The sequence below is a fragment of the Anser brachyrhynchus genome (genome assembly GCF_964034855.1).
Source record: "Anser brachyrhynchus genome assembly, chromosome: 1".
Taxonomy (NCBI): Eukaryota; Metazoa; Chordata; class Aves; order Anseriformes; family Anatidae; genus Anser; species Anser brachyrhynchus.
In genome coordinates, this window is record NC_137694.1 from 88,855,741 (window position 1) to 88,877,115 (window position 21,375).

At 36.1% G+C, this 21,375-nt stretch overlaps 1 protein-coding gene across 12 annotated transcripts in view; it reads left to right on the forward strand.

Moving 5' to 3' along the window:
• Positions 1–21,375, forward strand: part of DCAF6 (DDB1 and CUL4 associated factor 6) — an 83,371-nt gene that overhangs the window by 28,569 nt on the left and 33,427 nt on the right. For 7 of the 12 annotated variants that reach the window (XM_080586456.1, XM_080586461.1, XM_080586460.1 and 4 more), the window contains exons 6-11: positions 485–620; positions 2,598–2,812; positions 6,717–6,810; positions 9,764–9,883; positions 10,119–10,364; positions 15,468–15,629. In XM_080586456.1, the coding sequence (XP_080442582.1) occupies positions 485–620; positions 2,598–2,812; positions 6,717–6,810; positions 9,764–9,883; positions 10,119–10,364; positions 15,468–15,629 (973 nt within the window). The remainder of the gene's footprint in view (positions 1–484; positions 621–2,597; positions 2,813–6,716; positions 6,811–9,763; positions 9,884–10,118; positions 10,365–15,467; positions 15,630–21,375) is intronic. The other 5 variants (XM_080586466.1, XM_080586457.1, XM_080586467.1 and 2 more) reach the window with 1 other exon arrangement.

Sequence of the window (21,375 nt, forward strand, 5' to 3'; positions counted from 1 at the left end):
GTGTCATTTCCTGGTTTTAGGGGTTTCTTTGAATCCCAATCATATTAAAATAAAATTCTTTATCCAACTATCTGCCCATAGGTGAAACTTATTCTAATTCTTAGACTCTTTCTGTGTGGTCCTCTTCCAGCTAAATCATTATCTGTGTTTGCATAGGAAAATGTAACGTGCAAGCTAGTTTATAATTCTATATCTGTTACGCTTATCTGTTCTCAAATGTTTGTTCCTGTGGTTTGTTTTTTGTTTGTTTTGTTTTGTTTTTTTCTTTTTCATTTGATCTCATGATATATTTCTTTCTCTGATAGCTTTCCTTCTCTGTAGTGAATTTTCTGTTTGGCATGTTTACAGTCTTATCTACACAAGGCCAGATCTGTTTTTCTCAAAAACTCCTTGACTAATGAGCCTGTGTCTTAAAGTAAAAAATAAAATTATACTTCAAATGCTCGAATCTATTGTCTGAACACTGTATTTTTGTTTGTTCCAGGATATTTTAATAAACTGTCGGCGTGCTGCCACTTCTGTTGCTATCTGTCCACCAATCCCGTACTATCTTGCTGTGGGTTGTTCTGATAGCTCAGTAAGAATATATGATCGACGAATGCTTGGTACAAGAGCAACAGGTGGGAAACATACAATATAGTAAGCTTTTCTAACTATTTGCAGTCCCAATTTCAGGTTCTTTTTGTTTGTTTGTTTGCTTCCAAAATAGGTGGTGAATGACTGAAGTGTAATACTGATTGAAGTATAGGTTTGTTCTCCGAGAACTGTGCTTTTCAGTAGTGGAGTCATTTCACTTTAGTATTTGGTAATATAGAAATCTTCAAATAAGTAATCAATCTCTTTATCCATTTTAGAATACGTTATATACTGAATGCAGAAAAGGCCATTCTGTCACGTCTCTTCCTTTGTCTTGAAACATGTGATTTCAAGATTCCAAAAAGCAAATGATTGCAGTCTTCTCTGATCTACTCAAATTTTAATTAAAGTCTTCCCTTCTTATATTCTGCTGTGCTGCAGTGTGTTGTTCCTTACAGGAAGGGTTCTTATGAACTCCATAATGTCATTCAATATGTTTAGCTTTGCAGTTATTGTTGCTATATCGAACATAATTTTACTGAAAAGCTGCAAATTCTTGAAATGGAAGCATGCATCAGATGCTTATCTAAAAGGTTTTTATAAAAAATTTAAAGCGGCAAGCCACAGTGAATATGCAATTCTAATGTATCTCTTACTCATAATGTATGATTATGTTTGGACATATGTGCGAATTAATATACATGGCTGTGTATACACATTCATAAAAGTAATCAGTGTCACAATCTGTCATTTCTTGCAGCATTTCCTGCTGATTATTGTGATGGAGGAGAAAGGAAACAGTAAAGATCACTTAATAAACATTAAACAATCTTCTCAGCTGGCTAATGTTCTTACAAGATTTCTCCCTTATATCATAGTGGTCAGCAAAATTCTGTGAGAACTGCCTGAGGAACAGATTCTGGGGAGGTTGATTAAAAGGTACTACGTAAATGTTAGATTTTACTTTTCCCCTGAAGTTTTGTTTAAAAACAAAACAACAAAATCAAAACAAAACCAAAACCACCAGAACTTTCTCATTTTTGTACCTACTTTTGTAACAATACAAAAGTAAGATGAATTTGGGTATGCAGGCCTATAGGGGAAAGTAGAGAGAAGACAAAATTTTGAAGACTAGTTTTTCTGGTTCTATTGGTGTAGAGTTTAGTGCTTTGCTGTTGTTTGCTTTTTTGTATCTTTTTCTTTTTTAAAGGATGAGATATTCCATGATAATTGCTAGTAAGCAAGCTACTGATTTACCTTTTAAACTTTCAGTTTTAGTCCTTATGCAGTGTGAGATGATAAACTCCAAACTTGTCAAGGACAGACTTTTGCACATGCTGAGCCAAAACAGACAGGCTGTGCAGGAAAGTTTTGTGGCAAATGTGTTTTGGGAACAGTTTGTTTTTCTCTGTTAGTTGTCTTATAGGTAATTTTAATCTGCTTGCAAGTTTCTAATTCTAGAATTGAAGATTGTTTTAGTGTATAGAATGGAGGTGAGTTATCATGTAAGTCTGATATATCATGTAGTTCTGCAGTCTCAAAGGGATAAGTGTTATGTCTCAAGGAAAAACTGGAAATTTTTAGATCATTTGGGGGAGTAAAGAGGAGACAGATGTCCTTAAATTTTCAAAGTTCTGTAGAATGAATTCCTAATTTGTGTGGTGATACATAGTTGCATTATTGCTGTGTAAATGTTTTCATATATTTCAAAATTTCCATTTGTATTAAATTTTACAGATAGTATCCACACACCATCATGTGATGGGTGATATATGAACATGCTTGTGTGTATAAATTTTCATCTTTCTCTATAATTTACATACAGAGTTTGTAAACAAAAATTAAAATATACTGGAAAGATCTGATATGTTAGTATTCAGAACCAAATTAATGCAAAAGCTACAGATTGCCTAGGTTTTCTCTGGTCATCTTTCTTTGGATGTTAACTAAGGAGTATATAGAAACTGCTGGTTGAAAGTTTGCAATAGTAAATGTATTCTCTCTTTCTCTCTCTCCCACAGGGAATTATGCCGGTAGGGGCACTGTTGGAATGGTGGCACGTTTTGTTCCTCCTCATCTCAATAACAAATCCTGCAGAGTAACGTCTCTATGTTATAGTGAAGATGGTCAAGAGATCCTTGTTAGTTATTCTTCAGATTACATCTACTTGTTCGATCCCAAGGATGACACAGCACGAGAACTTAAAGTTCCTTCTGCTGAGGAGAGGCGAGAAGAGGCAAGTGATTAAGAAGACCTGTTCTCATGTTTTGTCTCACAACTACCACCACCTTGGGGCACACCTATTAGTTGTATTTCCCTTGAAATGAATCATTTCATTCTCAAGCATTGTTTTAAAAATAGTTGTAGAACTAGTTGTAGAATAGTTGTAGAACGTCTACACAGACAGGTTTGGGGGGCTGGGGAGTTGTGTGTGTGTTGTTGTTGTTTTTTGGTCCAGTATATTTTGATAAGAGAACAACAAAGAAGCAGGTCTTGGTTGTACCAATGATTAGCAAATACAGACTGTTTCCTTTATGCTGGAAGTCCAGCAGAGGCTGATATGAACAGAAGTTGGTACCCTGACTGTTCGGTGTCTTGCATAAAATAGGCTGACCGTAGAGGAATACCTGCTGTTTGCAGCAGGAAGCACATAAAATTATCTCTGAATTCTTCCCAGTTTCACGTTTTCTACAAATAAGTGAGTGCTGCAGAGATTCACAGTTAGCTATAATCTTTCTGTAACTAGATCCAGACACACAAGATGGGATGTAAGTTATCTTGTGGATGCTGACCGTTTAGTGCCTTTTTTGCAAATGGATTCTGGGACCGTTTCACTTTATTAGAAAATTATAGCATCTTCTCAGGGTTGATTAGAGTTTGGAGTACCTGTGTTGAAATGAGAACCACAGATCACTTCTTAGCTTTATTTCTGTGATAATTTAGAGTTTCTTACCATAGAATCATGTAGGTTAGAAAAGACCTCTAAGATCATCAAGTCCAACCATAATCCTACTAATATAGTAGGTCAGGGGAATTTTAAAGGAAACTTTGCTATTCCTAACTTACAGAGGCTTTCAGTGGAAGTTTAACACTAAATGTTGCTGAAAGAAGAGTTATGTTATAGGGGTTTTGACACGGAGCACTTTGACTTGCTTCATCCCCGTGGACAAAGAGGGTCTCAGTTATTGTACCCCTGTAATTCAATCATATAAAACAACAGAACTATATTAAATTCAAGATATAATATATTCTGAGATTCTGAAAACTTAGCCAAAATGCCTTAAAGCACACTTGATATATATCAGCAGCTTTTAAGGGAGAATATCTTTTGAAATAACAATGAAATTGTGCAGTGCGGTTTTCTGAACATACTTATTAAAAAAACACAAAAGGTTGAAGACTTGTGAACTAAAGCAGAAAGAGAATCGTAGTTAAAAGCAGAATGTAGCTTTTGCCATATGTATGAAATGGAAAAGGAACTTTTTTTCCCTCTTTTCAGTAGTAGGCTGAGGTCAAGGAAAGTCTATTCGCAGATTGAAATGTGCCAATTACACGGTGTGACAAAATTTATGTACTCTGTATCTAATGTACGGGGTCAACCACTTTGACACAAAATGCCTGGTATTGCCTACCATTATATGGGCATTCAGTTTACAGTTATTTGTTACCTGCTCTTCAGTACGTTGTGAATTCACAGCACCTATTGATGATGGACTTAGTAACTGGCTTTTCTTAATACATATTTACTGTAGATATGCACTGTTTCAGACAGTTACAAGCAAATTGCAATTCTGGCTACAATGAGCTTTTGCTTAGAGGAAAGTCTTGTCTTTTGTGATAGTCTTCAGGATGTTTTCATTTTAGCAACTTAATGAGTTGCGGAATTTAAAAATAAGTATGTGGAGCAGAGTATTGTGTTAGTCTGCACACATGTTCACTTACCTGTGTGAGGCATCAGGCACTGTAGACAGAGGTTTGTCTGGTTTTCCTCTTCTAAAGATGAGAAGGCATCTATGTGACATCAGGATATAAGACCAGCAAATGTGGCAAGTCACTCTTTAGGTGTATTCTCTGTTTTCCACATCACCAAAAGTATATTCCTTGAAATCAAGTATAAACTTTCTTTAGTAAAAGTTGTCATTTAATGGCAGAAATGAGGGGAGACAAAATGTTTAGACCAATGAGGTGATCCACTGCTACAGAGCCGAATTAAAAGATTCAGCAGTGTAAACAAACTGCAAGCAGTTATTTATTATCAGTTCAGTTACAGTGATGCTGACCCTTCCAGCCTAAATTTTCTAATCAATTTAAAACCCATCTCTTTACCTACAGTTAAATTATATAATTCTCTCCCCCTGCACCCAACCCCAACCATCCACTCAATTTTTCTGGCATTATGTTCACCCTTTCACAAGCTCCTTAGGGTCCAGGGATCTTTATCTTTAGTCTGAAACAGGAGCCTCAAGGGAGTTCACAGCAAGTCAGCATCCTGCTGTCTTCACTGGGACGACAGTTATTAGTCTGCCAATGTGGCGTGTTTTTTTGCTTTTATATACTTGTTGTTACCCCCTGAAACTGTTTTCATTGTGGCACAACCTTTACAGTACATTAAAGAACCATTGATGAGCTGCTGAGAAGGTGCCTCTGGTGTCCTCCCATGCGTCCACACATGCAAGATCTCTTGCCCTCATTCCATGCCTGTACTTCTTAATGCTGCATTTATGCTCGTTACCCATGGGCATAGTTGATTCTTTTTATGCAATTTAAGCAGCTGGCAGCCTCCTGTATATGTCAAAGCTGCTAATAACAGGTTGCACACCATGCATTTATGCAACTCTAAGGAAAACTACAGCAAATTAGGTAATAATCAACCAGTCACTAGACAATTGCTGTTGCAGCTAAATGAGCTACAAGAAAGCTCCAAGCAAGTAAAGTCCACACAAAGCCCGGTGAGCCAGCAGTACGTGCTGTTGTTAGCTTCATATTAAGTCTGTGGCCTGTTAGCAAAGACAGTGATGTATTTAATGAGCAATAGTCACCTATTACTATTACAAATACTGTTGCCCATAACTGGGTGTAGATTCATAGGACTGAGGAAGAATGTCCAGCTGAGTTAGACTGTTACCTGATTGAGACAGGAAAAAAAGCAAAGAAAACCACAGAAAAATGACTGTCACAAATGAATGGTTCTGCATTTTACCCTTTCTCCTATGTAACGGCAATCTGATATGAAATAATTCAGTAGAGAACTCATTGCTTGCCTTATACAGAGAGAGAAGATTGTGACCACCTGTTAGCAGATTTTATGTATTCTTTTCATCTTTAGGCACAGAATATGTCCTGTATTCTTTTCTTGCCAGATAATATTACTTAAATTCTATTTTTATTTCAGTTTGGTTTTAAGTTCTACAGAGTAGAAGGAATGTAAAGCTTTTTTCTGAATCTGCAGGCTCCTGAAAGTTAATACTTTAATATGCTTTCACTGCAGTGGTGGTTTCACATTTAATCCCAAGTTGACAGCACAACAGTTCAATACTGTTGTTTTTGTTTGGTTTTCTTTGTATAAGCCATATATATCCAGCCAGTGCTCTTAATTTCAAACTCTGAACTGCCTTCTTGAATGTGCAAAGCTGTTTCTTTTCAAGTTAGCAAAAGTCGCACCACATATATAGTACTTGTTTTGTACTCCTTGCTGAAAAAACAACACTGTTATCAAAAAATAAATAAATTACAGGGTAGAAAAGAAATTTAAGTTTCTGTTCATAAAAATTTCTGCATGAATTTCTGTATGGTGAATATTTCTGTGGAATTCAGGCTGAATTTGTTGTTCAGTATGGAATGTCGCAATTAATACGGTAAAGGTAATACTGAGTAAAATAGAAGCTGCAGTACTTCTAAGAGTTGATTTAGACTGCTGAAATTCTGTATAGCTAAAACTATTGCCAGTATATATATATACAGTGTTGTGCTTATTCATAGCTGATCTGAGCATATGGCTGATACTAATTTTTTTGTGTGACAGACAAATTTACGTAACTTAAGAAAATGGAGGTATGGCATTTATTTTTAAACTCAGAATTCTGTACTGTTCAATATGAATAACTATATAATACCTTTCTTTCTTTTTTTTTTTTTCCTAGTTACGGCAACCTCCTGTTAAACGTTTGAGGCTAAGAGGAGATTGGTCAGATACTGGACCAAGAGCAAGGCCTGAGAGTGAACGTGAGAGAGATGGTAATGTATCTGCTGCTGGGAGCTGCCTTTGTCTTCTCTTCTGTTGGTGCTCGTTTGTTTGTTTGTTTTTTCCAGTTTTTCTTAAGTATTCCTGAAATATGGAAATGCTTCAGATAAAAAACTGTCCACATGTTTTAAGAATCAGCCAGGTCTTAAGAGTGTTTACTTATAACTTAACAGAGAACTGCTGTTCTGTAGTGATTTTTTAAATTGTCTAAATTGAAAATCTTCTCTCCAGAAAAATTACATTGCTTCTGTTAGGTTGCTGTAAATCAAGGGGAGCTTGCTTCATTATTGCTGGTTATGAGGTAAAACAAATGCATATTTCCCTTTTTGTAGTTAAGCTGCGTCTACAATCAAAGTTGCAAATGAAATGCTCTGTAGGGGACTGGGATTCAAAGCAATAGGTTTCTAATATTTTTTCTTTCACTTTTATAAAACGCTTATATGTAGTGACAAAATTTTTATGCTCATATATTCATGTTTGTAATGTATAATATAATATATATGTTTGTAAATATATTACACAATTACTTGAGGTTTCAGAAGGTGGAACATTTCAAAAGTTATGCTTTAGTGTCAAAAAATGAGATACTGAAGCAGGGCAGAGGATGCTTTATCGCTGTTATGTCTAATAACGCCTTTCTGTTTAGCTCAGAAAGGTTGTGAGGATACTAATAATTCCCTTAAATTTTCCTCTGTTTTTCTGCCTATCATTTCCCTTTCCAGATCATCTTTGTTGGTTTTCTCATCTTCTTGATTGCTGAAACTGGAATAGATGTGTCCAGCTGGGACAGACCAATGGTCCATGTAGACTAGGGTTCTGTATCCAACACTGACAATAGGTGATGCCATCTGGGGAGAGATTGCAAGCCTGTCCTCTTACTTTAGTCTGTTGTCTTTGCTGCTCTGCCACTGTTTGCAGTTACTGGATTAGAAACTTCAGAGGGTACATTTCCTATCTGTTCCTTTAGGCTCTCCTTATGGTTCTATTGCCTGTGAATTTCTGTAGTCCCTTCTTGAACCTGTCTATAGTATTTCCTATGGCAAACAAAAATCCAGAATTTCACTGCTTACTGTTTAGATTATTTCTTTCTTTCATGTCTTTTAAATTTAGTTTCTGTTAGCTTTATCATGTGACCCCTTGTTCTAATATCACAGGATTTGATTGTTAGCAGTTTTGCATTCTGCTCACTTGGTGCTTTCATGATTCCACAGCAGCTTTGTCTCTGCTCAAAATTACTTGTTATATGAGTTCTTTTTTAGTTAAATACCTTAAGTGTCCTTCTAGCTGTTATTTCCCCATGCTATCAAGTAAATCTTCCAGGGAGAGAATTAAACATGAGAAAAGGACTCTTCCAGTACAGACACTAGCTAGATTTTCCTTTGTCACAACAAACTTTCCGTATCTTTACTGTGTGTTGCTTGATAGAATAGTGACTGATGTGTTCAGGAGAATACCTGTATTGCATTAGTTAGGCAGGCAGTGACCTGTGACTTATTTTTCTGTTAACTGTTCATTATCTCCCTCTTCCCATCATTAGCCGGCTTTTGCCTGTTTTCTTTGGCTGTTGCGTTCCATTTGTTGTTTTAAGCTTTTGAGGCCAAAACTCTTCTACCTGGGGTATAGATAGAGAGGGAGTGGGGGATCCCAGGGGAGGGTCAGACCCACAGTATGAAAATGAGGATAGATGTGGACACTGGAATGAGAACGAGGGGCATTGTTTCTTGGGGGTTAGGTTGGTGTTTCCCCTTCCCTTCTCCCTTCCCAACAATGTCTCTTAAACTCAACTGTGAAGGAAGTAATCTAAAGATAAGGTCTGGTGATGATATATTCAAGGTATATCCTAGCTGTGAAATTTATATGCAGCCCTGACAGATAACCAGTTGTTCCAGATACTTGGTCAGTCTGGCAGCTTTTATAGCATCTATGTGGTTAGCAGAATTGATGTTTAGGAGAGGCATTTTCTCATTGTACATGTTTTTCCTGAGTATGCTCTGGAATCTTTCAATGTTAGCTTTAGTCTGCAGGGTATTAAAATATCTTTTCCATATATGTTTTGATAAGTAATTGTACTTCACAATGATTTCATTTCTTAAGGTCTTTGAATACAAAATTTTTAAAAGTTGTTTAAAAGTTACATATTTCAAAAGAGGCTGAGGGACCAGCAGAAGTTATTTTACAGCAGTATGAATGGAATGGTCAGGTCCAGTGGAATCATTTTCTATTGGAAGCTATCAGTGTGTTCAAGAAGATAAATAAGCATTTTATAGAATACAAAACACGTTTAAAGATTCAAACTTTCCATTTCAGCCCTTTACAAATGGAATCTTCTTTCCTGGAAAAAAAAAATTGTATGTAATAAAATCAGAAATAAAATGAGAAGGAAATACTTTCGGTTGTGTTAAAAGAAAATGCATGCAAAGATTTTGCTGCTTAAGAGTCTTTGCAATCCAAATGTAGAAATTAAATACCCTAAAAGAGCTCTGCTGTTTTACTAAATTGTGTTCATGAGGTAAAAGTAAATCACAAAGCATTCTGGAAATGTTAAAAGCATCATGTCTTTTTTTATGATAAAATTTGTTGTTTTATAATTAGCTGTAAAGAACATAACAATCTGGGCTTTCTTATTTAACCAGCATTTAAAACTGAATGACATATATTTTTGCAATGTCATGTTTACAAAAGTTATTTGTAAAGTAGAGAATAATTAAAAGCTTTAGGAGTTTTTTTTGGTTTTTTTTTGTTTTTTTTTTTTTTGTAATGCCATGCTCAGCTGGCAATTTTTGCACTGTTGTTGTATGGAAAAGTAGCATTGGTTCAGAGGATTACTAGTTATGTAATTATGTAGTATGTAGTGCATTCTTTTTTTCAGTGGAAGAGGTAATGGGGGGAGGAATGAATGGAAGAGAAGAATGCTTTTGTCAAACTTTAGCATTACTATTTTTACAGGGGAGCAAAGTCCTAATGTCTCTCTAATGCAGAGGATGTCAGACATGCTGTCAAGATGGTTTGAAGAAGCTAGTGAAGTTGCACAAAGCAATCGGGGGCGAGGAAGATCGCGGTCCAGAGGTGATTTCCTTTTTTTATTTTCAAGAATAATAATTACGATAAGAAGTATGCTTATGCTGAATGTAAAGGCCTTGAATATCAGTCTTTCTGAGGTATAAACTAAATTTTTAGTGTATTCTGAAGAAATGAGTACATCTGGATGCCATGTGAATGATAGTGCAAAGGGGTCTTTAGAGACAGAGTGAGTTTACCTTTGAGCCTTTGTTGTTTGCTTTTTTCTATTTTTTAAACAAAGGTGGGACTAATCGGGCGGATGCTCCTGCTACTAATAACGTGCCACATAGTACAGAATCAGAAACTGCAATGGAAGTAGATGGTTCTGAACAACTTCAATCATCTTCATCTTCTACAATGTCAGCCCAAGCTCCTTCAACATCATCTTCAACAGGAAGTCCCCCTTCAACTTCATTATTGTCTTCTCCTGATAATGAACAAAGGCCTTCTTTGGGGGCCTCAGCTCAACCTGTGCTCCATCAGTCTGGTGAGAAGTAATTCATCTTGTCACTGTTTATGAAAACCCCTTCCAATAAGAAAGAATTTTATTTTAGGGTATTTGGAGTAATTGATCTAAATCTGTTGTTTTTTTTCACATGAACATCTTTAGTGAGACTAGGTATTTCATAGTTACAAAGTGACTACAGCTTCAGTTTAAAGAAAGCGTAAAACTCAACTGTGTTCGTTTGTCTGAAGAAAGGGGTAAGCATTATTGTCCTCTGAAATAGAAACGTATATAAAAAAAAAAAAAGGTTTAATTTTTCCTTATCTCATTGTTCTCTTCCTGACGTATAATTAACGTCATGCCTTCTTCAACTGTGATTTGGCTGTAGCAGTGTCAGCGCAATGAACAGCAGAATCTATGCCTGTTGTTAATCAGAGGTAATACACACGTCAGCAATGTTACTGGTTTCTTCTCAAAAGTATCTGGGTAGACAGGACTCACTTTGCATGAGAGTCCATTATTGGTTGATAATTTGTACTACATATTGCTTTTTAAGTTTGTCAATCTTGAAGAAGCTCATCTGTTTTAAATACAGACTTTGTTCTTCTGGTGGGGTAAGAGGATGGGGGAAGAAAATATATTTCACCGTCTATGTCAGAAACTTATTTGAGCAGAAGTAAAAGAGCACCTTATGCTTTGACCTTCTTTTTTGCACCTCCATGCAGGAAAAAATGCCACAGCCACTAGAGTTGCATAAGATTTTTTTAAATTTTTTTTTTACTTTTTTAAAGTGAGTTTCTAGACTTCAAAACTGTGGGAGATAGGCTGATGTGAACATCTAGAGGCTCAAATCTGATTTTTTTTTAAAATCACACTTTTTTGGTATAAATTCACCTTTTATCTTATACCAGTTCTGTTGGGGAAATGAAAAACAAACATGCCACGTTGTTGTAATTAGAAAAGATGACTGAAAGCATCTTCAGGCCCTAAGTGGATGTAGGGGAGTGAGTATAGCAGAGTTTGGGATTTCACAGAAAAAATTTTGCCTTTCAGTGTACTGTGGCTGCTGCAGCCAAAAATCTCTGAGACAGTTGAGAAATGACCAGGTATATAGTATTTTAAACATGGGGAAGCTAAAGGCATAAGTTGAAATTCATTAAATGAGTCATTCTTTCAAACCTTGCAGTTATTCTGATACTTCTTATTTAAAGAAAATAAACAGTGAGGAGAAGCATAACAATGCAAACAATCTAGATACTATTTCCATAAGTGAATGCTAGAAAACTTGTTTAGTAGCTGAGGCTTTTAGTCACCTATGTTTTTTATTACTGTTTATGTAGGCTTGCTGCAATATCAAGCTTTTCACAACACACAGAAAATTAGGAGTCTGCTCCAATTCATTGTAACCCAGTTTAGCAGCTGCTATCTTTGGAACTAGAATAGCCACCAAAGACCACATACACCATTACCAAGGGTTCATTTTGGTCCATTTAGTTGTGTTTCTTTTTTTTTTTTTTTTTTAAGGTAGTTGGTATATTCTGGAGCATTGACCAGCATTGAGTATGTCCCACATTAAAAGTAATTACTTCAAGATACATCATTGAAAATTTGTGGGTTGCATAATGATAATGCACTAAATAACATTTCTGGAATTACTCATTTTCTATCCTGCCTTTTAAAGAATGCATGACACCTTTATCATGTATTTTCTTCTTTGTCTCAGAATGTCCGAATTTCTAAGTAAAAGTTTATTGTGCTAGCATGCAGCTGAAATTGTTATTGTTCACTTCAGCTCTTATGTAGAGCATTTCCTCTTTCCCAATGTTGCTTTAGACTTAAGACTCTCCTTGTATTCAGATTTGGAAGGGGTAGTGGTAGTGGTGGTTGTTTTGCTTTGTTGACAGACAGTGGAAACTTTCTAGTTTAATCTAGTATAATGTTTGATAGGTTCTTTGACTACACCTACACAGGGTGTCAGATGGGCTGCTGCTGCTTAAAAAAAAAAGTCCCTATGTCTGGTATTCCTTATTACCATATGCGGATTTAGTTAGGATCAAGTATCATCTTCAAGTAGTCTACAGGACTCCTGCAGGAGTAAATTTAATAGTATTAAGTATTAAATTTAAATTAATTTAAACATGCCAAAGTAAGCATTTTGTACTGCTTTTAAAAAACACTTACGTTGTAGAAGTCTTCTTTGGGTAACATGGACAAATTCAGAGAGAGGGGAAGTTCTTGGGCAGAGTAGCAGTAATGGAGTTATGAATGGGTACACTTCAATGTAGATTTTCCTTGTGCAATGTTTGTGTACTTACATAACCCATGATGGTGCTCAGTCAGGAGAGTTTCTTTTCTTGCAGCCTCCAGTTTATAATATGAAAACACTGAACTCTGTGTCAAGAACAGGATTTCCCTGAGTTTGTGTAGCTGCACTTAGATGTGGATAAAACCTGCTGCTTTTGGGGGTGACAGGACAGGGAAAGTGATGACAGGCATGTTAGTTTAAATATAGTGGGGTTGAGTAAGAAGACCAGATAGAGGTGTGTTGTAAAAGATGGATGACTGGAGAAACAGTTTGCAAAATGGAAGAAGAAAAGTGAGAGGCTTTCTAAGTGGTGGCAGATAAAAGCTTGAATGTCATAGCAAAGTGTTAGCAAGTGAGGAATATGATCTAGGGTAATGACTTTTTTAGAATTGTGGCATACCATGGAACAGGCTTACAAACAGCTTTTCATAACTCATTTCTACAGATTTCTGTACTGAATAGAGATGCTGATAGTAAGCCTGTGTTTGAAATAGCAATACCTTTACACATTTAATTCAAATATATTGTTAGTGTGGTCTTCCAGAAAATATACCATGTGATGAGCATTTGAGCTTCTGCATGTGCATTACTTCATCCCTTAATGTGGTGGTGGTAGTGGTTGTTGTTGTTTTTAGGAAAAAAAAGTATGTATTCAAAAAATAGTCGGAGCTCCAATCAGTGCTGGAGCTTGTTGGGAAAAGTCTCTTTATAAGAATGTATATTCTAGAGGAACACAGTTGAAGCATTTGAATAAGTTACAAATAATCAACAAGATCATTGAGGGACATCTCAGTAGCCTGCTCTTGTCAGTACATTTGAATAATTTTTTTTCTATAATGAGATGGTATGATTGCTGGAGACTTTCATGCTTGTCATGAAGGTAAAAAATAATTTAATGTCTTTCTGATATAAAGTAGATTTGCGTATAAATTTTGAATGGGAAAGGGGTAACAGCTTCAGTTTTTTGTTTTTTTTTTTTTTCCTTTCAGTTTCTCTTTCCTCAGTCCATTTGCTGGCAAAATAAACATTTGCTTAGAGATTCTGAAATGTGTTAAAAGATGCTGTAATTAAACTTATTCCAGATAGTAGTTATATCTTTACATTTTGAATTGCAGTTCTTATTAAGTCTTAAATTGTAACCGTCTCTGGAAGTGAGTGGAGATAAATCAGCAGCAAGTACTGACAACCATTGAGACACCATTGATACTTCCATAAAGTACTTCCTCTTTTTTTTTTTTTTTTTAATTTCCATAAACGTTCACATCACATGAAAATTATTCATAGCAAATTTCTTTCATACCATATTCCTCTTAGGAATTATATCTTTTTCCTTCTTGTTATATGTCATCAACCATAAACTGGCAGGTTGTATTTTCCAGAAGTGGTATTATGGCGAAGACATTAAAGCTTAAGACAGTGGGTATTAACCAGTGCCTGCCACTAAATTGTTGAATGATTGGATTATAGCTTTGTGTTTGTTTCTTTTCGTGAAACAAAATTTTAAATTTGCATGCTTCATTAAGTGAACGAGGGTTACAGAATATGTGTAAAGCTTAGTTTTTGCTTGGGTGAAAAGTGATATGCCAATGTAATGCTCTTTAGTACTTGAAGATTTCATAGTGCTGATGTTTTTCTTTGCAGATTTCCTTATGTCTGCAAAGTACTCCAGGGTGTCCTTGATAAAAATGCTTTCAGGATAGATCTGGGCTACCAGTTGGTAGCAAAACTAGCTAGAGTACTTGATGTGAATATATGAGTCTAAATCAGCTTCTTGACCCTCCTTTATTATAGGTGAGAGTAGTTAGCAGCAGTTCAGTTCAACGTTGTGCTTCAGCTATTGCTAATAATGAGACAGTCTGTATTGTATGAACAGAAGCACTTGCTGTACAGTGCTTGTGTAAGTGGAGGAAATCTGCAAAGAGCATAGAAAGAATGAAAAACGACTTAGACACCTGTTTTATAGTAGTTTGCAAGATAAATAAATACTGATAATCAGACAGTAGACTGGTCCATGCCAAAATGCTATAACTTAAAAATGAATAAAGACAAAATGACGAACACATTGAAGTCCCTAAAGATTGATCTGCAAGAATAGTATGTTAAGAGAATAATACTAAGAAATCTTTATGATCCAATAAATTGATTTCTCTGGTGGACCAATTAACAGTGCTTCTAAACTTTGAGTCCTCACCCATTGGAAATGTCTGAGGTAAACATGAGTTCATGGTAAAATGTATTTTTTTTTCATTAGATGCTGTTCTGTCACCTCTTTCCATAATCCACATTTTATTTTTTGCACAGGTTTGTTTTGACCAAAATTGTATTTTTTTTTTTTTCACATCAGAAAGCCATCACATTGATTTTGAAAATCTACCTGTATATCACAGCTGCATAATTTTCCACTACAAATGCTCTGATTTGTTCTGTGTGCTAGGAACCTGAGAATGCATACTTCTGTCATTTGCTTTGTTTTGTATCAGTCAGGATCTTTTCTTTTTTCTTTTCTTTCTATCTTGTCTTGTTTTCCTCATAATTATTTGATAAATGTTTTAAGTGTTATAGATGGGGAGGGGTGCATTGTATGATGTGAATTTTGAACTTTATGAACTTTAAAATCCTATGATTTGTGCATTTAAGAAGAGAAGAGCAATTAAAATATTTAATTTTATCATTTCTAGATGTCAGTAGACTGATTTGTAAAGTTTTTATCACTTTAATTACACTTAGTATCTGTTGCTTCTCTCTTTGGTCAGTCCCCTGTTCCACCCCCGCTTCTGTATATTGTATGTTTGATGCTTCTTTCTTTTACATACTTTTTTTTTTCTTCTTCCATTTGTCAGAGTTAATGGGACCCGAGTTAGCTATAATCCGTAGGGGTCTACAGCGGCTGAGGCTTAAGAAGGAACAACAGAGACAGCGAGAGCTAGCTGAGGGTTCAGCACCACAGTCCTCCTCTGATCAGTCATCCTCTAAGGGCTCCTCACAGGACCCTCAGGCATCAGGTTGTCATTTGTCAAGGTTTCTTAAGCAGCTAACGTAGTTATAGTTTGTGCTGCTATTGTTTGCTGAGATGCTTCACTTCCAGAACAAGACAGCTAATGCATTTGCTGCTCGTCTTACTTTGCATGTGGTGGTGTTTATCATCACATGGTTAGGAAAAGAGTAATAATAACAGATTTCATTTATCTAACATTTTTGGATTATATAGTTCAATGATAATATATGGAAAAAGTTTCCTGGGTGCACACAATCAAGTATGTGCAGTGTTTGTTAGAGCAGCTAACCAAGAAATTGCTATGTCCTGAATAGGGCAATCTATTTACACACTTGTTACTGAATTGCAGTTAATTGTATCTGGTAGTAACATTTAAGATGGCTTTGATTTAGCATGTGTTCTAAATCAAGGTAACAATTCAGTAAAACAGAAGCTTGACACTCTTAAATGCTGTGTTTTTGCAGTAAATATACGGGAAAGTACTTGTAGTAAGCCTAAGTCCCCAAATATGCTTTGTTTTTTAAAATATGACTTTTCCTTTCTTCATTCTTGTCTTAGATTAAAAATGATTATAAGAAAGCTTTGGAGATTTTTATAATAAAACATATTTGAAAAAGTTCTAAGTTGGAATAGAAGCATGTTTATGAATAAAGAGTTAAACCTAAGACATGAACTTGAAGCAAAATTTGTCATGGCACTATGTAGAAATGAACAGGGTGCATGCTGTAAGTGTGAAAAATCAGTATATTTAGTGTTAAAGTAAACATAAGGGCAACATATCTAGCAGCTTTTTTCTGTGGATAAATTTTGTGGTAGTTGGGGTAAGGCTTGTAAGGACTGACATACATTCACAGGTTGGCTTGCTATGGTTTAATATATTCATTTATCTGGAGCCTTGTGGAACAATTTGATATAACAGTGGCTAGTGTTCTAGTTACAATATGTATTTACTGAACTTTGAAACTTTGAATTATTTCCTGCAGCAGGAAGTTTTACAGAGTTTTCAGATTGTTTGAAAACCATTAATCCTGGAGGGCTGTCATGTTGATTATAGGTGCCTGTTTACTTGCAGGAAGAGAACAAGAAAACTGATGTTGGCAGTGTTTTTGTAGGTGGCATCAGTTTCCTGGCAGGAAAAGCTAATATAATAATAATCGAATCTGAAATTACAAACCTACAAATCTTATTTTAGCAAACTGAACATCAGAATTTATTAACTCAAAGATATGTACTGATAGAGGCAAAACCTTTGCAGTAAGTAGATCTTGATCTCCAATTTTCATTTTGGATTGTAAAATTGAAATTAAGGTGGAAAAAAGTTAGGTTATAACCGTATCTGTAGAATGTTCAGCTGGAATTAAGTCTGTGGATATTTTATTGCCTATCTGAAGTATGCACTGGTCTGAGTATCACTCGATATTGTCTTGCCCATCTCTTTCCTTATGCTCCTTCAAAGATGCACGGTGATTCTTACTCCTGGTGTTGCTTGTGGATCTGCATACTGTAGAATCCCTTATGACACAACCTTGAAGCTTTAAGTTAAGTGATTGTTTTGAGTAGAGGAGTCAGAAATGTACTGTAGTTAGTTTGGATCCTACCTCTGCCTCTTGGAGTTGTGATTTGCAATGTCCTTTAAATGTTAGCGTAATTAATGGGAAGGTCTGATTGTTTTGTTTAGTATCACTGAGGAGCAAAAGAGCACATACACAGACTTAGATGGAACTAGTACTCAAATATTTGTCATTCTTCATGTAACAATGAATTTGCAAATTTAACCATTCTACTTATTAAACGATTGCCTTGAAAGGTAGATTTCATAGAATTACTGAACATCCTAAGTTGGAAGAGAGCCACAAGGGTCATTGAGTCCAACTCCTGGCCCCACACAGGACCACCCAAAAATCAAACCATGTGTCTGAGAGTGTTGTCCAAATGCTTCTTGAACTCTGTCAGGCATAGCGCTATGAGCACTGCCCTGGGGAGCCTGTCCCAGTGCCCGACCACCCTCTGGGTGCAGAACCTTTCCCTAACACCCAGCCTGACCCTCCCCTGTCCCAGCTCCATGCTGTTCCCTCGGGTCCTGTCGCTGTCCCCAGAGAGCAGAGCTCAGCGCCTGCCCCTCCGCTCCCCTCGTGAGGGAGCTGCAGGCCACCATGAGGTCTCCCCTCAGCCTGCTCTGCTCTGGCTGAACAAACCAAGGGACCTCAGCTGCTCCTCATACATCTTGCCCTCCAGACCCTTCACCATCTTTTTACTAGTTGTAAATTTTCAAACAGAAATTACACCCTAAAATGCATCTGCCACCATATGAAATGAAGTCATAGCTTTCATTTGGCCCAGGGCTGCAAATTCTCAATCTCTACCTTGATATAATTTATACTTGCTATGTTCTTGGGTAGCCAGTGTAAGACTAAGGTCATTTCTTCTGCCCTGTATTTCATTCTCAGTCTTTGTCTTTGCAATTACAGCAGCTCAGTTATCATAGCCATAGACATGGGGAGAAAAATACTTCAGTCATGTAAGAAATTAACAGTAGAAAATGTCAAGTGCTGAAAGCTCTTACTGGCTTAATAGGAAAGGTTGCCATGCTATTAGACTGTATGGTAGTTATTCAGTCTCCTCCTAGCCTAAGGACTTGTAGTGGTTACATGAAGATTTGTAAACTTCCTGTAATAGTCAGCCCTCACTATTGAGAGGACTGATAGAGTATACTATTTAGAGGAGTGTGAGAAGTATGTTCAAAAGCTTATGATGCTGTTGGATACAAAGATGAGTTAACTAAGTAATGATTCACAGTGGGCTGATTTGATGCTGGAGAAGAATATACTTCATTCTCAGATGGCAAAGAGACTATGTTTCAGTGGATACTTTGCATAAAGTATTGTGTAAACTTGGCAGGGTTTCAGAAGCTGATTATGCTATATGTATCAGGTCTGTTTTGTCTTCAAGCCTTTTCTTAGCTGTTGAACAGATGTGGACTTTTTTTGGTAGCCACTTTATTTAAGAGGAAACTACGATAAATTTTTTATTTTATATTTTCTCCAGTAAAGTCTAGACTTGGCTTTCATTTTTGAGGCATTTCATAACATTTACATCCTACACAGAATTTAAATAACTGTGTATGTGCTATATGCAAACGACAAAGAAATTAAACCTTTATAACCTGTAGTTACTGCTCCTCTGCCACATGCTGATATGCCACGTATATATCACCGTTAACTAGTAATGGGTCATAAACTGAAGCAAGGCATTGAAGAGATCTTTGTTTCTCTTGTTGAGAACTTCAAGTGAATAAAATACAATACAAGAAGTTACAGAAATATGAACCAGCTGATCTTGAAGTAAAAGAAACAGAGTTGGTATTACAAGTCAGTGTGTACAGGACATGTTTCTGTAGCTGTGTGTAGTGTGCACGTATCTTACATAATCTGAGTAATAAGAATGCAGTTTTTATTACTAGATTCTTCGCAATTTTTAAATGCTGAAGTATGGAAATGCATCTATTTTAAGTTCAAAATATTTAACAGAGAGCTTAGTCATTGCACAAAGCAGTTACTCATAATTATTAAAACAAGTGTTTAATTTCTTGGATTAATGTTCAATTTAGTGGATTAATTCCACTAAAATTGTAAGAAGATACCAAAATAAGAGTGAAATGTGGGACACTTAAGCCTATGTTAGCATTATTACCTAGAAATTGTTTCGTTTTTACTGAGCGATTGAACGATACATATGGCAAAACAAAGCTTCTGTTTACTTACTGCTTTATAACTTAAAGCCAATAAAATTTGGAAGTACTGGTAAGGGTAGTAAATGTAATTTCTTATGCTTATAATTATACTGTGTTTATTTAGTCATGTTTATTCTATTTGTGTTGGCCTGAATTAAAGAGCTGATGAGATTAGCATTTCCAGCCAAGTAAAATGATAGGCGGCATGATATGTCTCTTAAACAGTACATATAAGCACGTGGAAAGAATTGGACTGTAAGAACAGGGCTCAACTGAGAATCACTGTCTTCTGTGATTTAGTCTTCTCAGCTTGCTATACAAGACCTCCTTTGCCTTTAGCACTTCGCTAGAAGTTAATCCCAGCCGTGGGCTCATAGCTGTGAATGTGATTCAACCCAGTCCACCCTTGGGAGATGCATACCAATTCCTGTGCTGAGTCAGCTGAAATAGAAGCAGATCATTGTATGATATGGTGCATCTTTACACCGGCTTTTTTCCTCATATTTACATTCTTAAAAGTGTGTTACTACTCCATTGATAATGCTCTCCTATAAGCACTTCCCTTCTAAATTAGAAATTACATTTAAAGTACACTTCAGTTTTGGAAAGTGAAATATATTAATGTTACAGGTCTCGTACTTAAGAGCTAAGCCCCATCTAAATCCGGAGGACAAATTCTGTGGTCTGGCTTGGGTTTCTTGGGTGCAAGGCACGGGTAGGGCTGAACAAAGATGAAGACAAATTAAGGCCAATTTCTATTCCCTAATTATGGAAGTAGTGTATGAGCCCAGCTACCAAAACAAGCCAGCCTCCAAAACACATGGAACTTGCCTCAGACTCCCTTAGTCTTCACTGCTTCTCCCCTCCCACGCAATGCTAGGTATTAGTGTAATGAAGAAACAAGCTGTAATTCTTGCACCGGTAGCTGAAGTCTCATTTGAGGATGTATCTTTAAATTAGCTTTGTTAATTTAGCAGGTTATATGTCTATTCTACAAAATGGGTCATGCTGTTTATTCTGGCCCAAACCTCAAAGTGAACCTCCTGTAGGAGAGAATGTATTATTTCATTGCTTTCCCTATATAGAATTTAAATTAATGTTAAAATTATTTCAGCATGCTGTGATTTTTTTTTGCACACTATGGCTGTATTTATAATACAGGATATTAAAGCCATTTAGTTTAGCATGAATTTGTTTATAACAGAATATCAACAAGTGGAACTCAGATATGGTAGCCTAGCCAATATTATGTTTGAAATACTGCACTAATTTATGTACATCAGCCCATTTTACAACAATATGGAAGTAAGGTCTGGTCTTCAGAGACGACAAGGAAAATAGACTTCACAGACGATGTTGAACTTAGCATCTGTCATTTGTTTGCACAATGAATGCAGTGCTGGTGATGGTTATTAACTGGTAGTATCCAGTGGGAAAATGCATTTAACTGCTGCTTTTTTTCCTCCATTTTTTTTTCTGTGATTAGGTGAGAATTTTTATAAGACTGGTTGATGTGGTACTGTGTTAAACTCATGAAAAAATTTTCAATCATCAGATGCTACAGAGGTATAGCATCTAAGAATGCTATTGAATTGAACTGTCATCTGAGTGGGATCTATTTTGGTGCTTTAATGTTACAAAAACAGTTTATATGCTGTTATATCTGCAAATCCTCTCATCTTTTACGTTTTATGTTTATAGGTATAAATATTGAAGATACTGGTATGCCATGAGTATTTTATGTTGAAGTATAAGTACTCTGAAAGTTACATTTAGCACACAGTTTGAAGTACTAGTGTCATCTAATACATTTGAAAGCTGGTAAAGGCTTTGAAGTCATAACTCTTCAGTGTTCTTTGTGACATTTTAGAAATTTGAACAACATGCCAAAAGCCTTGGTAACGGACAAGCATTTTCAATATCAATGTCAGCAAGCTTCAGGCTCTTCAGCCTGAACAGCCTGTTCAGGTAAAACAGCCTGTTTTACCTAAAGAAATACGTAGTGATTTGAAACAAGTGGCTT